The sequence below is a fragment of the Limanda limanda genome, chromosome 8, assembly GCF_963576545.1.
Source record: "Limanda limanda chromosome 8, fLimLim1.1, whole genome shotgun sequence".
Taxonomy (NCBI): domain Eukaryota; kingdom Metazoa; phylum Chordata; class Actinopteri; order Pleuronectiformes; family Pleuronectidae; genus Limanda; species Limanda limanda.
In genome coordinates this window covers 21,994,223-22,015,899 of record NC_083643.1, presented here as the reverse complement: position 1 = coordinate 22,015,899, position 21,677 = coordinate 21,994,223, and the positions used below count along the sequence as shown (strand labels likewise).

The following is a 21,677-nucleotide window of genomic DNA, read 5'->3' as shown; positions in this document are numbered from 1 at the left end:
GTTTTCATTCCAGTCTCAGGTCAGGTGCACGCAGGAGCAGGTTTTCATCAAGGTTTCCTCTGTATTCTGCCCCGAAGCTGAGACGATCCCCCATAGTTTAATGCTTCACCAAGATGTATTATTGAGAGTTATGACTGCACAGTTGAAGAAATGTTTTCCTCGTGGCGTCAGGATATTTTAATAACATTTGACAAACTCAAAGCAGGTTTTCATAAGCCTTTTTACTCAAAGTGACTTCCTTCCGACACCTCTGCCATAAAGATTTGATTGATGAAGAGCGTCTGAGATGGTTCTCCTTCCAGCAGGTTCTGCCTTCTTCAGAGAACTCAGCAGGGGTGACCATTGGGTCCTGGATCATCTCCTTGACCAAGGACATTCTTAATGTACCTCTTTACTCAATTTGACTGGACGGCCTACTTCTGGAAAACTGCTGGTAGTTCCAAACTTCTGCTGTTTCACAAATTGAAGTCACTGGGAACCCTGGAAGCTTTAGAGATGCATCACCACAGAAGGTCTACAGAAAGTTTCTTGGAGTCATGGTTTGGTTTATTTTTAAAACCCAGTGTGTTTGTGGGACCTTATTCACAGATGTGGGCCTTTCTAAATGATAATGAGATGCAATTCAGTTTTGCCCCAATGACTCCATTGAGTTAAGACCACTTCTCAAGGAAAATTAAAGAAAACAGGATATTCCTCACCACAATCTGGAGAATTAGTATTAAATTGATACAAATTTCTGAAAGCATGTTTTAATATTATAATCAAAGATGTGTAAATTGATTATTGTATATTAAATTAAATATACATGACAGAAGAAAATATATGGTCGAATTACTCATAATCTTTTGTGTTCGTTTAGTTTTCTGCAAAGTTTTAAATTATCATTTATTTAAATCAGAAAAAAAGATGGACGACACTTGAATTGTATTTAGTCTGCTACTAATCTATCTTGGACGAAATTACCTTTAAGCCTCTGAGTTAAAATCATTTTTTATGAAATTCTTTTGTTTTTTCACGCTGTAAATTAACGTTCATACTTTTGACAACAATTTTACTTGAAAACGTTGAGCGGTGTTTGTGACGCAGCTTTCTGCGTCATTGCGTCATTTCCGACGGAGGCGCAAAATACCATTTTCTTTCGCGTGTGCGGCCTCTCTTCCTCCACCGCCATCATGGGTCGCATGCACGCTCCCGGGTGAGCTCTCTTTCTATCGTTTAAAGTGATTATTTAGCCCAGCAGGCTCGGTTTTTATGGCGAGATGTTATTTGTAAACGTGTTTGCAGTCACCGGGGATCAAACTGGACTCTTTAATTTGGCCTAGAAACGAGAAAAAGACTTAAACTCTCGCAGCCTCGCTACGAACACCTCCTGCTAGCACGTTAGCTAGCACGTTAGCCAGCGTTGGCTAATCAGCTAGCATGAGCTATCAGCGCTGAGGGCTCAGCGCGGTTGTCTTTATTTAGTTTCCAGTATGAAGTCAGTTATATGATACACACTTAGCACCTAATATAATAACTCTCTGCTCTGTCTGAGGACCAGAACCAGATTTAATGAATTGCTTGACGTTCAGTAGCACCAGTTAAGAGCTGACATCAGCCGGGCCTAGTTCAAGTCCGGCTCCTGGAACTATTTCTTCTTTAGTGTTAGATGTGATTGTTTCTCTTGGTGGTTCTCAGTCAAAAGGTCACACTGTCTAACTAGTCTGTATTTTCCACAGAAAGGGCTTGTCCCAGTCAGCTCTGCCTTACAGGCGCAGTGTTCCCACTGTGAGTACACGCACACACGATGCGGTTTAATATCTACACTGGCTCAAAGAGAGCCGTGAACTATATTTAACCATATCATCCTGAATTGCAGTGGCTGAAACTCACATCTGATGATGTCAAGGACCAGATCTTCAAGCTGGCCAAGAAGGGTCTGACCCCCTCTCAGATCGGTAAGACCTTCTATGAGGCATTGAAATTCACCAATGTCTTTTAACAGATTGTAAAGATGACAATTTCATTATAGGTCACCCAATAAATTGTACTTGTTATGTTGGAAGACAAACTTCCTCAGAAGCAGGTTGAATCAAATGTTAGCATGGGTCAAGGGTAGTAAATGATCAGTAAAAACGATATTTTTCTTCTAACCTTTTTTCTTTGATATTAATTCTACAGGTAAATTGGATATGTAATTTGTTCGAGACCTGTAGATTTTGGTATTAAATCAATAATAAGTTGGATGGAAACAAAATGCTACTCAACACCCAACAGACTGCAGCGTCCAAAAGGGAATGTGTAGCTCATGCTTCAAGTTTAGTTTGTCTCATTTGTTCAATGTTTAGCTCAATTATCTGGGCTGAAGGAGCTGTCAAAGCAAATAAAGAATGCAAACTGTTCTTAACCACATGCTGGTGAACACAGCCTGTCATGAAAAAAAGCACAATTCATTGTCCTGCTCTTCACTTAATAAAGTGCAGCGATATTTCTATTGTGCTAGAAAAAAACTGCAGGTAAATTAGCAAAGTGGCTACACGTGCCATATTTGCCAGTCCCCTCCACACAGTCAAATATACATTTCCTAAGTGTTTTCTCACCGTTTCAATAAGAAACAAACAGCCCCCGTATCTCAAGCCTGTTTGTCACCATGTCTAGGTGTGATTTTGAGGGATTCTCATGGTGTGGCCCAAGTACGTTTCGTCACTGGAAACAAGATCCTGAGGATCCTGAAGTCCAAGGGACTGGCCCCTGATCTGCCCGAGGATCTGTACCACCTGATCAAGAAGGCTGTGGCCGTCAGGAAACATCTGGAGAGAAACAGAAAGGTATAACCAGATCTGATGGTGGTTTAATGTTACTGTCAGTTACTGGTTTCTGTATCTGCAGATCCTGAACGGTATGCATGTTGTAAATTGCATCATCATAGTTCCCCATCATAATCAAATTCTAATGTTAATTTTATGCTTTGTGATTCTGGTATTTAATTCAGCCCAAATAGTACAATTGAATACTTCCCTTCTACTATTTGGAGGTTGTCTTCATGTTTCTAGTTTGAATGCGTGGAACATGTCTGTGTACACATAATTCAGTTGCAGCATGGATAGAAACCCCTCCGTGTTCAGACTGTCCTTCAGCGAGCATGCAGAACCCTAGAACTCACTTTACTACTTATTTTTTGTGTGTTAGTATCCACTCGCATACTCTAGATTGGTGACGAGTTGGATGTGCATGAGCTTTCAAATGTTTTTTATACCATAACTGAACCGATTATGTGGTTACGAGCATATCACAACCGAGTTGACAAGTTCAAATAGAAATCTCAAGAATTGACTCATTTCAAATTAATTAAGCTGTTTTGTTTTTTTACCTAAATTAAGCTGTTCAAAGGGTTAACCAGGCATAGAGGGACATTTTTGGAATGAGTCCCTAGCATAGCCAGTTATTGGGGTTTGCAGGAATGGATGAAAATGTGAATTCCAACGCCTCATAGCGTTTTGTTTTCTGCACACACAGGACAAGGATGCCAAGTTCCGCCTGATTCTCGTTGAGAGCAGGATCCACAGGCTGGCCCGTTACTACAAGACCAAGAGAGTACTGGCCCCCAACTGGAAGTAGTATGTATTGGTTCTGCATTGGGAACCTTTTCTAGATATATTTAGATTGGAAAATATTAACCACGTGCTGGTATACACAGCCTGTCATTAAAAAAAGCACAATTCATTGTCCTGCTCTTCATTTTATAAAGTGCAGCGATATTTCTATTGTGCTAGAAAAAAGCTGGAGGTAAATTAGCAAAGTGGCTACACGTGCTATATTTGCCAGTCCCCTTCACACAGTCAAATATACATTTCCTGAGTTTTCTAACAGTTTAGTCACTAGACTGATTGCACAGTCAACTTTTTAGCATCATTATATTAGACTTATAGATCCATATTAACGTTTGTACTTATTCGTACAATGTTATCTAGTCCCAAATTTTTAATTTGTAAGGCTACACTTGATTCCAGTCACATCATTATGATCAGTTACTTAACTTCATTAGTTGAGGCTGGCTAAAACAAAATGAATGCAACTATAGTTAGAGTAATACACAAATGCTTTGCTGTATTAACACTGAGATGTATTTTCATAATCTGCTCCAATCACATAATGGCTCTATAAAAAAAATCTTCATTATCTAGTGTTACCGTTCAAAGTCCAGGTGGTCCTTTTAAGACGTGCTCTCTCTAATGGTTTTTTCTTTCTGTTCACAGCGAGTCCTCTACAGCCTCTGCTCTGGTGGCATAAAAGACACACTTTTTTGGATGAATAAAACCATGTAAATTGGAAATTGTTTTGTCTTTTTTTATATGACTGAATCTTAAACTGTTGAATTAAGCATCAGTGGTTTAATGCAACTTTACTACATTTACCCAAGCATTGTTTAATTTTCAGGTGCTTAACTTGAATATTTCCAATTTATGCTACATGAATAATGACATTTTATCAAACTGTTTGGGCTCAATCCTCTTCAGGCAAATATTTTGGTAATAAATAAATTATAAAATAGTTAAAAGATCAAAGCAGATATTTCAAACCATTTAGACACGGAGTTCAAACTGAATTGTATGGATGGGTCTCTGACAACAGCTGCTCCACTGTAACATTTTATATGATTTTGATCCCAAAATAATTGTCAAAGATTATACTTGTATTGATATAAATTTTGACTAAGGTAGGGTTTAAATGCAGTATTTGTACTATTATAAAACTGGTATTGATTCATAAGCATCTAAGAGTTTTTTCTGAACACAGGGTACTAAGTGTTTTTCTCGGGGCGGAGCATAATACTTGGCAGCCATTTTAACAACTTACTTAAAATCATGAAAAATTAAACGGTACATTCGTTATGTCAATAAATTCTACATGGATACAAAGGACAGAAACAGAAAATATCGGGAAGTCACGGGCACTTTCCATGCGTCATGACGTCATCTGAGGGCGGCGCCTTCGCTGAGTGTCAGCTGCTGCGTCCAATCACAGTTCAGCATAACGTCAGGTTTGTATATTTATAGAGGAAGTTGCAGCATCGAGTCATTTCCAGCTTCTACACCGACGATAACACAACACAGACAAACATGGAGATATCAAAGGACATCAACTGACGGAGCAAAGCGACAACATGTCTCGGACTCACCGGAAAATGAAGCGACAGCTGCTCGACGTCTCTCTGTCACCGACAAGTTCCCAACATCTACTAGTTTTTGACGAGGAATACCAGAATACGTGAGGGTTTAACCGCCACAGGCCAAGAAGAAGAGGAAGAGGAGGAGAGAGAAGAAGTGAAAATGTCTCCGACTGTCGGTGTCGACCAGGCTCCACAACAAGCGGCCATGGAGAGATTCGGTAGCGGAGGGATGGCGCTGCTGCCTTGGACCAAGCAGATACTCACCGTGATGTGGGAACAGCTGCGGCTGCTGCTGCAGGTCATTTACTGCACCTTCATGTCCGGTGAGAACAAACCACCAGCTGCTTTGTAGCGTTAGTTAACATGTCATGTTTAATATGTTTGGTTTAATTCGTCAAGTTTAACATGTAAAGTTTAATATGTTTGGTTTAATATGTCAAGTTTAACATGTAAAGCTTAATATGTTCATATCACTGTGGGGAAGTCCAACCGTCGTGATGCGTCACTAGAAAGACTGAGTTCGGTCACTCTCCTGTTTCCGTGGTAGCAATACCCACATAATGTAAATCCCCAATGAAATATAGCAGCGCATATAAAAACACACACTTAGTATGTCCTTAGTGACCACTGGTCTATATTTAGACACGTGGAATGAGACTGTAAGTGAGGAAACGTGTAGAATATCTAACAGAATTTAACAGCAATACGACATATACCCATGTAACAAACAAGGATCAATGTCAAAACCCATACCCACACCGGATCATCCACGCGTATTGATCACCAATGACGTTGGAAACCACTACAAACTACAAAGATGGAGTGATCTTAAAACAAACTATTTTATATGTAACAAACCAAAGGTATCTTGAATTCAGTTATACACGCTAAAATGTTATGATGGAGTCTAATACTAATATAGAAATTATTTTTTTTCTTTGTTTCTTTCTTTACTCACTAACTTCAGCTTTAACTAGTTAAATTAATTATGCGTATCAAGGATGGGCGTATTAGTCCTTAATACATTTTTGTCTTGTAGCAGATTTCTCATGTAAATTGAAGATGAGGACAAAAAATAAACCGATTGAAAAAATGAATGAATGGATGTTTGCCATCTGTAGATACTATTTTAAACAAGACATAGGATTTTCATTGCTTATTTACAATAAGCAGTAAACAAAGATGCAAAATCATTTTTTAAAGGTAGTTTGTCTCAAGGAGGTTATTACTTCTGTGTGAGTGACTTTCTAGGACCCGAGCACTGACAGGCACTGACAGACGTGAGGCCCTATTGAAATTGTAAGGATTATTATTATTATTCAGTCAAATGAATTGGCTTTTTGAGTGCTTTAACATTTTTACTTTGAGCTACTTGTACCAGGGCTTACATCAGATCAACTTCAAATTGAGATGAGTGTCATCCCAACAACATTGAGATACAGACTAACTCAAAGATTGATTTTTCGTCACTTGGCGTCAAAGTTTGTTTACATGCCATTAAAACACGATGTTCTGAAGACAAGAAGCATCCTTCGATGCTGAGCCATCAACAAACAGCTCCACTCCTGCAGTGACAGTGGTCATAGATCAAAGGAACCTTATCCTTTGTTGAATTTTCTACCATTTTTACACTTTCTTCTTGTTTTTCCAGTTTTTCAATTGTTCAGGTTCGAGGTCCACGTGAGAATCACTGATGAGAGCGGTCAGCACATCCAGCACATGAGCACGACAGCCAATCCAACAGAATCCTTCCTGTTCTCCTCATTGTTTGACGGAGACAACGGAGTCATGGTCGGTGGCTCAAATCCCCTCTCTGAGTTCTGCTCGGATGTCGACCCCTTTGCCGACGACCTGTGCTGCGGCCTCGTGGATGACTTTGTGTCCAGAACAACCGGGAAAGAAGAGGGCATCTTTCTTGGCTTTGCTGGCGACTGGAACGTCTTTGTGTCAAGCAGCGACAGCTCCAGTTCAAACGAGGCCTGTCATAAAAGACGCAAGAATTTTTTCAGACAGGATCTTTCAAAAACAAAAGAATCCGTCAAACAGGAGACTTCAGAAGAGGACAGGAGCTCAGACTGCAGTAGTGAGGAAGACCAGAACTTAGTGGAATTTGACAGTGAGGAAAGTAAGGCCCTTTGGGATTCTCTATCAAAATCGAGTGATCCTTACAATCCCTTCTTTTTCTCTGCGTGCATTTCAACAAACACAGGCATGGGGAAAAGTCAAACCCAAGCGAGAGACATTAGTGATACTGACATGATGTCAGTGAGCAAGACCAGCGAGGAGACGTTGGGGTCTCTAGGACTGAGGTTTTGGGCCAGTCGCTCTGACAGTGAGAGCAGTTGGGCCAGTTCGGATGATTCCAGCCCTGATGTGGACAAAGAGGAGAGTGAGAGGCTCTGGGAGTTCTTCAGCAGTCCTGCAGACCCCTACAATCCCATGTGCTTTACTGCCTGCACAGTAGGCAACACGTGTCTTCAAACCACCTCCACCACAGTTACTAAAGTACAGGCTTCACTTCCTGCACCCCCCTCCAGGTCAGACACCGATGAGGAGAGCAGCCTTCCTCCTTCATCTGAGGATGATGAAGATGAGCAGCTGTGGAAATCTCTCAGCCAGAAGGATGATCCGTTCCACCCTCTTAACTTCAAGGCTTGCCTCCAGAGCTCAACTACCACAGCACTCCAGTCTGAGGAAGATCCAGATGCACGTGAAGTCCACCACATAAAAAATTCACCCACGAAGAGCAAGAAATGTAAAAAAGATTCCAAAACTCTCAGAAGATCCAGCAGCAAGCCCTCTCTACCAGACAGGCTGTTAAAGCCTCACCTCCACCAAGACAAAACGCTGGTGCCGTGGAAAAGACCTGGACAATCACATCAGTCCCCTCCAGAGGAGAGAAAGGAAAGCAACGCCTCCACCAAAAAGGTGATGAACTAATAATAACTCGTAGCTACACTCTCAGACAGGATTAGATGAAGCAGGAAAAGAGCGAGTCTGAAACATAAAAAATAGACTTGATATTGCTAAGCTTTGAATTGGCTTTGATTGTCAAGAGAATTAGGTGTAACCCTGGACTCGCAGGTTTGAGTGGCATAAATGCTTGAGGGTGGGCGTGTCCAACACTTGACACTTGTGCAATACTTATCATGACAAGAATCACATCATGGTTTCATGCATAGGACACAGAACATAGGAGGATATCATGGTAACATGTTATACTATCTGTCAATGCAATACTTAAGATAAGTACACAGGAAATTAGAATGGCACTCAGTAGAGACTGTCAGGCGTCAACCAAAGTTAGTAAGACTCCAAGACACAGGCGTAGCAAGCAACGGGCTTGTGTTGTGAAAACATGGCTGAGCGAGTGGCAGGCGGGTGGGGACTGTATCCAGGGGAGTTGCTCGCGCTCTGGCCATAGCTAACAAATGCTAGTATCCACTGTCACCAAATTGCGAGCATTTGACAAACGCTGATATATTGTTATTACTTTAATATCTGGTGTTGACGTCTGCATTTAGCGTTACAAGATGTGGTGTATCTTCAGTGGTGTATGTCTCCCTGGCTGAAGTCTCCGGTCACGTGCAGTGAAAGCACGGGCAGGGTGCTGGCAGGTAGCAGGTTCTCTACTGACTGGTACACTGAAGTCATTTCATTAAGACCAAATTAAATGATTGGTGGTGTTTATGACAGTCCTGTAGAAGTACTGGCTTCTTTTTCGTTCTTTTTTTCAGATGATTTATTTTTATTTATTAAGGGCTACCAGGAAGGGGATTAAAATAAATCAGATAAAAAGTGTTGCAGAAACAAATTATACACCTCACCTCTTAGTTGATATATTAATATGTTCAGGGGAGTTTCTTCTAATGACTGGAGCTGACTGAGACTAAAAGTCAGAGATAAGTGCCAATCCTGTCGTCAGCCAACTCACACTGTACTGTTCACTGTGTTGTTGATTACTGTTGGGTAGCAACGCTGTTGGTCGTCATGACTAAGTCGGTCATGTGACTCAATAGAGTCAGCAGAGACTAAAGAAGTTGCAGCAGGATTACATTGTCATTTTAAAACAATCTAGATTATTACATCAGACTCCAAAAATACATCTTGAGGCAAAAAACATCACTGAAATCACATCTGTCTGAGAAATGTCAGTGCTGGAAAGTACCTGCTCTTTTATTTTTCATTTGTAGTTGAACAAATACCCAAGTTAAAGTGTTAATAAACATATTTTTAATGTCTCTTTGACATTTAATTATCTCTTTACTTACATTAGCAGATGTTAATAAGAAGTTCACACTTTATGGTATCACCTGGATCATTTTAGCAATATATATTAATTATTTCTTTTTTAAAAATATTTTTCTGGATTTCAGGTGCGATTTTCTCCTCTGGTCCAAGTCCATGTGGTGCGGACCTGGCTGTTTGCTCGCCAGGCGTCTCGGAAAGGACCCTGGGAGGAAATGGCACGAGACCGAGCCCGCTTCCAGAGGCGGATCCAGGAAACGAATCGGGACATCAGCCACTGCCTCACTCTGCCCCACAGAGAGAAGATGAGGGCGTACCTGGACGGTGCCTTACAATAGATAATTAATTCTTCAGCATTGAATGTTTTATTTCATTTTTTTGGATGATAACTCGTGATTGGTTGCAATGCAACAGTGATTTTGATTTCGGCCAATTAGAAATTTGATGTTAGGCCAACGTCAATGTTCGGTGTCGTGTTGAACAACTTTGTACCTCAAAAGGTTTTTTCTACATTGTGTGACTGTTGCACTGACGGACACGTTCTCATATTAACATCAACATTAATGTGTGGAATGTTGTTTTTGTACGCCTTATATTCTGATCTAGTAATGTTACTAATGTATTTATGCCCTATGGAGCTTGTCTTTGATTTTTTGATGGTTTAACTGTTATTTATATGTTTGTATGTGACATGAAACCACCACCACCTCAGTGGTGAGTCTGGAAGGTAAATGTAGATAATGATGATATCATTAAAAACAGACACCAAGTCTTTTGAAAAGTTTTAGTGAACTTTCACCTTGTTTAATTCTGGTGTCATTTGAAGATTTTAGTTTGAGATTTAAGTTGTCCTGTATTTTCTTTTATGATGACAGGTCACAGGGCCATTTCGCACTGAGTACGAAGATCGATGTCTTTATTTATATTATTGTTGTTCTTATATTCACTGCAAATATTCAAACACTGTCCCTTGTGACTCACTCAACTTTTCAAGGTAACATCACGTCTCTGAAAATATGTCCAAAAATGATTAGTAGCAGATTTGTCTTAAAGTGCTTTGTCAAATTAATAAAATGTGTAACACTATATTTTGTGGTTTTCACTTATCACTGCACAAAAACTACACTCACACAGCAAACAATTGGACAGAGGACTTGTACATGTCAGATTAAAATCTTTTATGATCAACAATATTAACCTAAGAACTCAGAAAATAAAAAACAAAGAACATCAGACAATACAGGAATTTCAAAAAGGAAGACCTTTTTTTACGATAAATAAATAGCAACAACAACAAAGACCATGAAGCAGCTGTTTTTCAGCATAGGCAGACAATAGAATAGAATAGAAATATTTATTGTCCACTCCTAGTGCACGACTCGGCCAATCCTCTCTGGGGGTTCTTTATAATCTTGTGGTCTGTATAACCTTAACCAGAGAAACATTTCCCATAAGTCTTGAATAGATAGTTAAATATTTATTTTAGCACCTTGAAACCCTGGGTCCCTCCACTGTTATAAATTTACAAACTGGAGCTTTGAGGCAGTAGCTGTCTGGAGGTTGTGTTACATTGACAATTTTGTAATAATTTATCTTTAAAAAAACATGCCATTTACACTTGTATGTCATCAGAATCTGGTAGTAATGGTTGAAGATGCTGCAGAGCTGTTGTATTGCATGTAGCTCAAACACTTAAAAAGTGCCTGAGCTTATAAAGAGAAGTGGAAATGAAAATCTAAAACCTGAAATCAGTTTGTCAATAAAAAGTCAGTTTGAAGCCACAAGATGGAAAAATCCAGTTGTAATACAAAACGGCAAGAAGTCAATAGCGGTTTGTAATGACTACAGTACTTACTCTTATAAACTGTGCATTATCTCAATTGTGTGCATACTTAGTGCAATCTATATATCTTAAGTGACATTCATTTGTGTGCACTTTAAAATCACACAGATCTTTATTTCTAGGAAATCCAGTGAGTGGATGTTTCCTCTCAGACATACACAGAGAAAAAACCTTTTGGCTTTGAGTTAATCGCTGATGTAAGTTCCACACGCAAAGGCAGGATGCATTAAACCGAATCAGATCACCTTCTAAGATATCAAATGTGACTGTAAGGTAAAGTTGTAATTTGCTGTGGAGGATGATGAATTCCATTCTTCTAACCCTAACCCCTCATCAAATATTAAGGTGACCTCATATAAAACTTTAAGAAATGTATGTAAACTGATACTGCAAGGCAATAATTCAGGTTTAGTCATATCTATTGAAATATTGGTACCGAAGATACTGTTGTGATGTAAAATTCTAGATCCTCTATACTCTTCATAGGTTTCCTTCTATTATCCTCATAGCTGGATTAACGATGTGACCAAGCAGAGTAGGGATCAGGAATGTAAAACTTTTATTTATGTTTTTTACAAGACACTTAAATAAGCTGATCAAAGGAGATGCCTCCCGAGGCAGAGGGCGGATCACCTCCGTGAGGTACAGCCAGATGTTGGGCACCTCTTCATCAATGTCAACAGCTGATCTATGACGTCTTCCAGAACTTTGCTCTGCTGTTCAACATTTCACGCAGCAACAGGCCCATCCTCCTCCAGCTCCATGTCAGGACTATATTTAAACTGAAAAAAAACTTGGAGCACAGTCTGCCACAGTGCTCCTGGTGTCCTCCAAGCTGCCATGGTTGAGAAAACGTTAGTTATACTATATAGAATTGTCCAAAATGATCTTGGAAAGCGTCTCCATCCACCTGTGGCTTGGTTTGAGCAGGTCTGTGCTTCTTCCTCTTTTTTAGCTTGATCTTGATCTTGGTCTGGCTCCTTTCCACCATAACCCTGGGAGATTTCCCTCAATTCAGACTCCTGCAGGAGAGCGATAGTGGAGTCAGACTGTTCCCTGATTTGCTGCGTCTCCTCAGTGTTCTGGGTCGATGCAACATCACCAGTGTCCTCATACAGCTCCTCCTCCTCCTCTGTAACTGAGGTCTTCACATGAGGTGTGAGAGTGAGGTCAGTCTGGCTGCTGATTGGCTGAATCTCCTCCTCAGTGTTCTGGGTGGATGAAACAGTAACTTCCACCTGTGGCTGCTCTTCAGAGGAGGCAGCACCTGCGACCGGCTCAGTTTGAGCAGGTCTGGGCTTCTTCACCTTTTGTAGCTCGATCTTGAAAACGATTGGCTCCTCTCCACCATAACCCGGGAAGATTTCACTCTTTTTCTCCTCCTGCAGGAGATCGATAGTTGGGTCAGTCTGGCTGCTGATTGGCTGCATCTCCTCAGTGTTCTGGGTGGATGAAACATCAACAGTGTCCTCAGATAGCTTCTCCACCTCCTCCTCTGTGACTGAGGTCCTCACATGAGGAGTGAGAGTGAGGTCAGTCTGGCTGCTGATTGGCTGCGTCTTCTCCTCAGTGTTCTGGGTGGATGAAACATCAACAGTGTCCTCAGATAGCTTCTCCACCTCCTCCTCTGTGACTGAGGTCCTCACATGAGGAGTGAGAGTGAGGTCAGTCTGGCTGCTGATTGGCTGCGTCTTCTCCTCAGTGTTCTGGGTGGATGAAACATCAACAGTGTCCTCAGATAGCTTCTCCACCTCCTCCTCTGTGACTGAGGTCTTCACATGAGGAGTGAGAGTGAGGTCAGTCTGACTGCTGATTGGCTGCATCTCCTCCTCGGTGTTCTGGGTGGATGCAACATCAACAGTGTCCTCAGACAACTTCTCCTTCTCCTCCTCCTCCTCCTCTGTGACTGAGGTCTTCACATGAGGAGTGAGAGTGAGGTCAGTCTGGTTGCTGATTGGCTGCGTCTCCTCCTCTGTGTTCTGGGTGGATGCAACATCAACAGTGTCCTCACACAACTTCTCCTCCTCCTCCTCCTCCTCTGTGACTGAGGTTTTCACATGAGGAGTGAGGTCAGTCTGGCTGCTGATAGGCTGCATCTCCTCCTCACAGTTCTGGGTGGATGCAACATCAATAGTGTCCTCAGACAGCTTCTCCACCTCCTCCTCTGTGACTGAGGTCTTCACATGAGGAGTGAGAGTGAGGTCAGTCTGGCTGCTGATTGGCTGTGTCTCCTCCTCAGTGTTCTGGGTGGACGAAGCATCAACATTAGCTTCCACCTGTGGCTGCTCTTCAGAGTAAGCAACACCTGGGACCGGCTCAGTTTGAGCAGGTTTGCCTTTCTTCATCTTTTTGAGCTTGATCTTGAAAACTGTCAAAAATGATCTTGGAAAGCGTCTCCATCCACCTGTGGCTTGGTTTGAGCAGGTCTGTGCTTCTTTCTCTTTTTTAGCTTGATCTGGATCTTGGTCTTGGTCTGGCTCCTTTCCACCATAACCCTGGGAGATTTCTCTCATATCAGACTCCTGCAGGAGCACGATAGTGGAGTCAGACTGTTCACTGATTTGCTGCATCTCCTCCTCAGTGTTATGGGTAGATGCAAAATCTACAGTGTCCTCAGATAGCTTCTGCACCTCCTCCTCTATGATTGAGGTCTTCACATGAGGAGTGAGAGTGAGGTCAGTCTGGCTGCTGATTGGCTGCATCTCCTCAGTGTTCTGGGTGGATGAAACATCAGCTTCCACCTGTGGCTGCTCTTCAGAGGAGGCAGCACCTGCGACCGGCTCAGTTTGAGCAGGTCTGGGCTTCTTCACCTTTTGTAGCTCGATCGTGAAAACTATTGTCTCCTTTCCATTACAACCCCGGTAGATTCCACTCTTTTTCTCCTCCTGCATATCGCCCCCAATTTCAAACTGCATGTTTCTCTGTAATTCTTTTGTCGAGGTCAGAGAAATTAAAAAGCAAAATTGCGTCCAAAAAGCAAAGTAAACCAAGCGAATCGCTAGCAGAGAGCTAAGTAATGACACGGTGAACTGAGTGAACCAAGGAAACCAAGTGAGGATTGAACCTTGATTCGCTTAATTTATACCCACCTACATCAAAGGATCAAAGGATCAAAGGACAAACATCTTGCATCCTAGAATTCCTATATGTACATTTGTGACTTTGATCTCAACCCACCGTATCCATGGCAACAATACACCATAATAATAATAAAAAATTCAGATGAGAACATCGATAGATAGTCGGTGTATCGACTTTTCTCATCTTGAAGACCAAAGAGTAAGAGAAACATAAGTTCTCACATTTCTCTATCATGCATCCCTGACAACGTGTCTCGTTATAAAACCTGTGCGGATTCGTACAATGTTTTTGACTTCCACACTTCTAAATAATTGTGTAATGACTGTGTGTATCCACCAGATGGGGCCACAGCTGCTGTTGTGTTGTCATAGAGATGAGGTCCCTTTACGTTGTTCCTTTTGTAGTCGACAGGTTAGAGTAAAACTGTCCCTGGAAACGTCACCACTATTTGTCTTGTAGTTATTAGAAGTGGAGTTTATATATTAGATTATTTATAGTGCCACTGAACGAAGTGGTTTATGTTAAAACAGTGTGTCCGGAAGTGGAGTATAACGTGACGCTTACAGTGCAGTCCAAAACTCTGAGACCACTTCCTCCTTCACTTGAACGGGGAAGTGGTCTCACACTTTTGGACCCTAGTGTAACACAATACCGCAAAGCATTGTGGGAGAGAATATGAAATCGCTAAACGCTCGTATAAAACCTTTAGTTTTAAATATTTTTTTATTTTTATTTCTACCACTGACTCTTGAAATCTAATCCGTGCGATCATCGATATTCACCACGTTTCTTATTTTTGTGCAACCATGAGTCTGAGTAGTGTGTGGCTGAATCGCGTTGCTCCACGAGACGTATACAACTCATACTTACCTGGCAAGGGAGATACCATGATCAAGAAGGTGGTTCACCCAGGGCGAGGTATAGCCATTGCACTTCGGCTGTATTGACCCCTGCGAATTCCCCAAATGTGGGAATCTCGATTGCATAATTTCTGGTAGTGGGGGACTGCGTTCGCGCTCTCCCCTGATTTAAATGTTGAAAAATAATTGAACATCATTGAAAGATAATGACTGGAATTGGTCACATGCCCCTGCTTGTAGTCAAGAGTAATCCCTTCTGAAGTAAGGACACATAATTTTATAAAAGAAATGAGCAGACCATCATATTTAAGTGTATTTACTGGGGATCTGATTATTCTGCTTACACACAAATGCACTGAAGGTTTGAATGTAAATTATTAAGTGTGTAATATGGCCACTAAATGCAAAATAGCAGGCTTCCTGTTTCGTTTTTCCAATAGCACCTAAGACCTTTTTGTTTGTCTGGTCATGATACACCTGTATATCGATTTTTGTGAAGATCGGTCAATGTGAACACGTTCCGGGGGTCTCGGGGGGGCACCGTTGAGCCATTTTGCAACGCCCATTGAAAATTCCTCCAGATTACGTAAATTTTCACCACTTTCTAATTTTCTGCATATTTTGGTAAGAATTTGAGCATGTTAAATCACTCCAAAAGCCAATTCATTTGACTGAATAATAATAATAATCCTTACAATTTCAATAGGGCCTCACCTGTCAGTGCCTTTCAGTGCTCGGGCCCTAATAATTACAATTTCTACAACTTCTAGGACTGCTAAGCAGCACTGAATGGGCCCGAGCATATGCATTTTGAAGCGTGGCATGCGTTTTGCGCACTGCGGCAAGGAACAACGCTTCACTTCCTGCGTCCGTCCCGCGATGGCGATCCTTGCCTGCTAATTGCTCATTACGGTCAACGCTATCAATTGCACATCACACTGTGAAGAATGATAGTTGTAAAACAAATCTTACTTTCTGTTGCCAGTAGGTGGCGCCATCACTATTATTACATACAGACTAATAGATCTGTTCAAGTAGGGGCTCTGGTGTAGCGAGCAATTTTGTGTCAATTGGACAATGTTATAACAACTTAATTATCAAACTGATCAGTAGGTGGCGCTATGACACTGAGGACATATTGACACATAGAGCTGCTCAGGCTTGGTCTCTGATCATGCCACAGCAGTTTGGTGGTGGTAGGACAATGCACACTGGAGTTATGAAAACATCGTCTCCTTTGGCGAAGGATGAACTTTCGCCGCACCTCAATGGGAACCTGTCAGTTAAACAAACAGCAATTACAATAGTTATAAAAATTGTTGACTCTATCAACTATAACTGTTAAACTCTGCTCATACAGTATTTCATCTAAGTTTTCAAACTAAAAACGTTTTATCAGTTTGAGGGGAAATTTCACTGCACACAACTAAAAATGTTTGTGCTTAAGTCGGGTTTTAAATGTAATATTCATACTATTCTGAAACGGTGACATTTATTCTGAAGCATTTGACATCTTCTCTATTCCCTTTTTGGCAGAATTATAAGAAGACAGTTCATTAATTTGATATGGTGATGTTGATTTTCAGCAAAAAAAAAATTATGGGACAGTAAAATTGAAAATACATCATTTTGGTATCAATTTGATTAGAGTCCCAGGACAAATACTCAATTATTATATCATTATTCAAATAAAAGATAATTTTTTATGAATTTATTTGATAAATTAACGCGAGGATAGAAAGCGAGATACTAAAGTGAAAACACTAAAAGTGTTTTCCCGGCTGCGGAGATAAAGTGAGCCGGGGAAGTTACGGGCACTTTCCATGTGTCATACGTCATAACGTCATCTGAGGGCGGCGCCTTTGCTGAGTGTCAGCTGCTGCGTCCAATCACAGTTCAGCATAACGTCAGGTTTGTATATTTATAGAGGAAGTTGCAGCATCGAGTCATTTCCAGCTTCTACACCGACGATAACACAACACAGACAAACATGGAGACATCACAGGACAACAACTGACGGAGCAAAGCGACAACATGTCTCGGACTCACCGGAAAATGAAGCGACAGCTGCTCGACGTCTCTCTGTCACCGACAAGTTCCCAACATCTACTCGTTTTTGACGAGGAATACCAGAATACGTGAGGGTTTAACCGCCACAGGCCAAGAAGAAGAGGAAGAGGAGGAGAGAGAAGAAGTGAAAATGTCTCCGACTGTCGGTGTCGACCAGGCTCCACAACAAGCGGCCATGGAGAGATTCGGTAGCGGAGGGATGGCGCTGCTGCCTTGGACCAAGCAGATACTCACCGTGATGTGGGAACAGCTGCGGCTGCTGCTGCAGGTCATTTACTGCACCTTCATGTCCGGTGAGAACAAACCACCAGCTGCTTTGTAGCGTTAGTTAACATGTCAAGTTTAATATGTTTGGTTTAATACGTCAAGTTTAACATGTAAAGTTTAATATGTTTGGTTTAATACGTCAAGTTTAACATGTAAAGCTTAATATGTTCATATCACTGTGGGGAAGTCCAACCGTCGTGATGCGTCACTAGAAAGACTGAGTTCGGTCACTCTCCTGTTTCCGTGGTATCAAAACCCACATAATGTAAATCCCCACTGGGTAGGATTTTCATTTGCTCATTTACAATAAGCAGTAAACAAAGATTCAAAATTATTTTTTAAAGGTAGTTGGTCTCAACGAGGTTATTACTTCTGTGTGTGTGACCTTATTTTTAGGGCCCGAGCACTGACAGACAGTGAGGCCCTATTGAAACTGTAAGGATTATTATTATTATTCAGGCTAACGAATTGGCTTTTTGAAGGCTTTAACATGCAAAATGGCTCAACGGTGCCCCCGAGACCCCCGGAACATGTTCACATTGACCGATCTTCACAAAAATCGATACACAGGTGTATCATGACCAGATAAACAAAAAAGTCTCTCTAAATACCGCCTGGTCTTCTTGGATTATACTGAAAATGGAAAACCTGGTTCCCTGCCAAGGTACTTACAGGCATTTTTTTTTTTTTACTGTATATCAAGTGCAATTGGAAAAAACACGACAGGAAGCCTGCTATTTTGCGTTTAGTGGCCATTTTGGCCCTATTCCACATTTTTACTTTGAGGTACTTGTACCAGGGCTTACATCAGATCAACTTCATATTGAGATGAGTGTAATCACAACAACATGGAGATACAAACTAACTCAAAGATCGATTCTTATCACACGGTGTGACTGTGGCGTGGCGTTAAAGTTTGATTACACAATGTTCTGTATCACGGACAAGAAGCATCCTTTGATGCTGAGCCATCAAAGAAACAACTGCACTCCTGCAGTGACAGTGGTCATAGATCAAAGGAATCTTTATTCTCTGTTGAATTTTCTACCATTTTTACACTTTCTTCTTGTTTTTCCAGTCTTTCAATTGTTCAGGTTCGAGGTCCACGTGAGAATCACGGATGAGAGCGGTCAGCACATCCAGCACATGAGCACGACAGCCAATCCAACAGAATCCTTCCTGTTCTCCTCATTGTTTGACGGAGACAACGGAGTCATGGTCGGTGGCTCAAATCCCCTCTCTGAGTTCTGCTCGGATGTCGACCCCTTTGCTGACGACCTGTGCTGCGGCCTCGTGGATGACTTTGTGTCCAGAACAACCGGGAACGAAGAGGGCATCTTTCTGGGCTTTGCTGGCGACTGGAACGTCTTTGTGTCAAGCAGCGACAGCTCCAGTTCAAACGAGGCCTGTCATAAAAGACGCAAGAATTTCTTCAGACAGGATCTTTCAAAAACAAAAGGATCCCTCAAACAGGAGACTTCAGAAGAGGACAGGAGCTCAGACGGCAGTAGTGAGGAAGACCAGAACTTAGTGGAATTTGACAGTGAGGAAAGTAAGGCCCTTTGGGAGTCTCTATCAAAATCGAGTGATCCTTACAATCCCTTCTTTTTCTCTGCGTGCATTTCAACAAACACAGGCATGGGGAAAAGTCAAACCCAAGCGAGAGACATTAGCGATACTGACATGATGTCAGTGAGCAAGACCAGCGAGGAGACGTTGGGGTCTCTAGGACTGAGGTTTTGGGCCAGTCGCTCTGACAGTGAGAGCAGTTGGGCCAGTTCGGATGATTCCAGCCCTGATGTGGACAAAGAGGAGAGTGAGAGGCTCTGGGAGTTCTTCAGCAGTCCTGCAGACCCCTACAATCCCATGTGCTTTACTGCCTGCACAGTAGGCAACACGTGTCTTCAAACCACCTCCACCACAGTTACTAAAGTACAGGCTTCACTTCCTGCACCCCCCTCCAGGTCAGACACCGATGAGGAGAGCAGCCTTCCTCCTTCAACTGAGGATGATGAAGATGAGCAGCTGTGGAAATCTCTCTGCCAGAAGGATGATCCGTTCCACCCTCTTAACTTCAAGGCTTGCCTCCAGAGCTCAACAACCACAGCACTTCAGTCTGAGGAAGATCCAGATGCACGTGAAGTCCACCACACAAAAAATTCCCCCACGAAGAGCAAGAAATGTAAAAAAGATTCCAAAACTCTCAGAAGATCCAGCAGCAAGCCCTCTCTACCAGACAGGCTGTTAAAGCATCACCTCCACCAAGACAAAACACTGGTGCCGTGGAAAAGACCTGGACAATCACATCAGTCCCCTCCAGAGGAGAGAAAGGAAAGCAACGCCTCCACCAATAAGGTGATGAACTAATAATAACTCGTAGCTACACTCTCAGACAGGATTAGATGAAGCATGAGTAAAAATGTGGAGTAAAAATATGCTTCAAAGCTTTTAAATAGGCTTTACAAGACAAAGCTTTAACATTTTATACAACTTTGTTCTGCTGTAAACTAAAAAAGCTGAAATTCAAACGAAGGACTGTTTCAAATGTGGGTTTTAGGGTATCAAGGGAAATTTAATTTCTACAATGTTTTTGATGGTGTTTTTGCCCTCAGTTTCATTGGTTGAAGTGTAGATACAGAAGAGAATGTGACTCTTCATTTGAAGTCGATACATTCATATATTCAGGGAGTGTCTTCTGCTGACTGATACCTCTTTTGAGACTGAAAGTCAGAGATAAGAGCTAATTCGTCTCGTGAGCCAACTCACACTGTACTGTTCAGTGTGTTAAGCCGAGTTAATGATTATTGTCGTCATGACTAAGTCGGTCATGTGACTCAATAGAGTCAGCAGGAACCAAAGTAGTTGCAGCAGGATTACATTGTCATTTTCAAACCATCTAAATTATTACATTGGACTCCAAAAAAACATCCTGAGGCAGAAAAACATGACAGTAAACACGTCTGTCTGAGAAATGTCAGTGCTGGAAAGTACCTGCTCTCTCTTTTTTTTCATTTGTAGTTTAACACTTATGGTGATAACCAATTTTTAAAGTCTTTCTTTGACATTTAATCATCTCTTAAGTTACATTGGCAGCTGATTATAAACTCAAAAGAAGCTTACATGATATGACATCATCTGGATAATTTCAGCCATGTTTATTCATTATTTTTTGGTCGTCTTTTCTTCTGGATTTTAGGTGCGATTTTCTCCTCTGGTCCAAGTCCATGTGGTGCGGACCTGGCTGTTTGCTCGCCAGGCGTCTCGGAAAGGACCCTGGGAGGAAATGGCACGAGACCGAGCCCGCTTCCAGAGGCGGATCCAGGAAACGAATCGGGACATCAGCCACTGCCTCACTCTGCCCCACAGAGAGAAGATGAGGGCGTACCTGGACGGTGCCTTACAATAGATAATTAATTCTTCAGCATTGAATGTTTTATTTCATTTTTTTGGATGATAACTCGTGATTGGTTGCAATGCAACAGTGATTTTGATTTCGGCCAATTAGAAATTTGATGTTAGGCCAACGTCAATGTTCGGTGTCGTGTTGAACAACTTTGTACCTCAAAAGGTTTTTTCTACATTGTGTGACTGTTGCACTGACGGACACGTTCTCATATTAACATCAACATTAATGTGTGGAATGTTGTTTTTGTACGCCTTATATTCTGACCTAGTAATGTAACTTATGTATTTATGCCCTATGGAGCTTGTCTTTGATTTTATGACAGTTTAACTGTATATAGGTGTTTTTATGTGACATCAAACCAGTGGTGAGTCTAGAAGTTGAAAGTAGATGATGATGATATCATTAAAAACAGAGGTTTGTGGCACCAATTGTTTTTGAACTGTTTTATTTAAGCAACTGTAACTATCCAGCTGAAGATTTGAAAAAAGAGTTATGTTGTATAAAGTCATAACTAAAGATAGACGATATTTGAACTGAGATATTGCCTTTTCTCCAGGCAACATCCACTGAATAAAGCAAGAGCCCTTTCCACTCGGCCAGTACAGGCTGGGATTGGTCCACTGCGCCTGTATACAAACTATCAAAGACCTCACAACTTCCTTTTGGTCATTCAGCGCCCTGCTAGGAAGCTCACTAGCTCGTCAACTTCACAGAGAAAGTTTTGCTAGCCAGGGAAGAGTTTTAAACATTTGA

At 41.6% G+C, this 21,677-nt stretch overlaps 3 protein-coding genes and 3 non-coding genes across 6 annotated transcripts; all 6 read left to right on the top strand.

Annotated features, from left to right (window-relative positions):
* The first annotated feature begins 1,125 nt into the window (after positions 1 to 1,125).
* On the top strand, positions 1,126 to 4,312 carry rps13 (ribosomal protein S13). Its single transcript, XM_061076052.1, has 6 exons — positions 1,126 to 1,195; positions 1,719 to 1,767; positions 1,859 to 1,937; positions 2,638 to 2,807; positions 3,496 to 3,596; positions 4,236 to 4,312. Exons 1-6 carry the CDS (start codon positions 1,173 to 1,175, stop codon positions 4,267 to 4,269), a joined length of 456 nt encoding a protein of 151 aa, XP_060932035.1. The 5' UTR covers positions 1,126 to 1,172; the 3' UTR covers positions 4,270 to 4,312.
* Positions 2,421 to 2,550, top strand: LOC133009930 (small nucleolar RNA SNORA19). The gene has a single exon (XR_009680628.1). It is a non-coding gene; the product is annotated as a small nucleolar RNA SNORA19 (small nucleolar RNA).
* On the top strand, positions 3,691 to 3,820 carry LOC133009929 (small nucleolar RNA SNORA19). The gene has a single exon (XR_009680627.1). It is a non-coding gene; the product is annotated as a small nucleolar RNA SNORA19 (small nucleolar RNA).
* Positions 4,313 to 5,074: 762 nt separating the features above from the next.
* On the top strand, positions 5,075 to 10,483 carry LOC133009228 (protein phosphatase 1 regulatory subunit 15B-like). Its single transcript, XM_061076664.1, has 3 exons — positions 5,075 to 5,472; positions 6,801 to 8,077; positions 9,526 to 10,483. Exons 1-3 carry the CDS (start codon positions 5,310 to 5,312, stop codon positions 9,733 to 9,735), a joined length of 1,650 nt encoding a protein of 549 aa, XP_060932647.1. The 5' UTR covers positions 5,075 to 5,309; the 3' UTR covers positions 9,736 to 10,483.
* A 4,700-nt stretch (positions 10,484 to 15,183) lies between these two features.
* LOC133009862 (U1 spliceosomal RNA) lies at positions 15,184 to 15,347 on the top strand. The gene has a single exon (XR_009680566.1). It is a non-coding gene; the product is annotated as a U1 spliceosomal RNA (small nuclear RNA).
* A 1,800-nt stretch (positions 15,348 to 17,147) lies between these two features.
* On the top strand, positions 17,148 to 21,352 carry LOC133008718 (protein phosphatase 1 regulatory subunit 15A-like). The gene is made up of 3 exons (XM_061075992.1): positions 17,148 to 17,544; positions 18,597 to 19,873; positions 20,715 to 21,352. Exons 1-3 carry the CDS (start codon positions 17,382 to 17,384, stop codon positions 20,922 to 20,924), a joined length of 1,650 nt encoding a protein of 549 aa, XP_060931975.1. The 5' UTR covers positions 17,148 to 17,381; the 3' UTR covers positions 20,925 to 21,352.
* Positions 21,353 to 21,677: the final 325 nt, after the last annotated feature.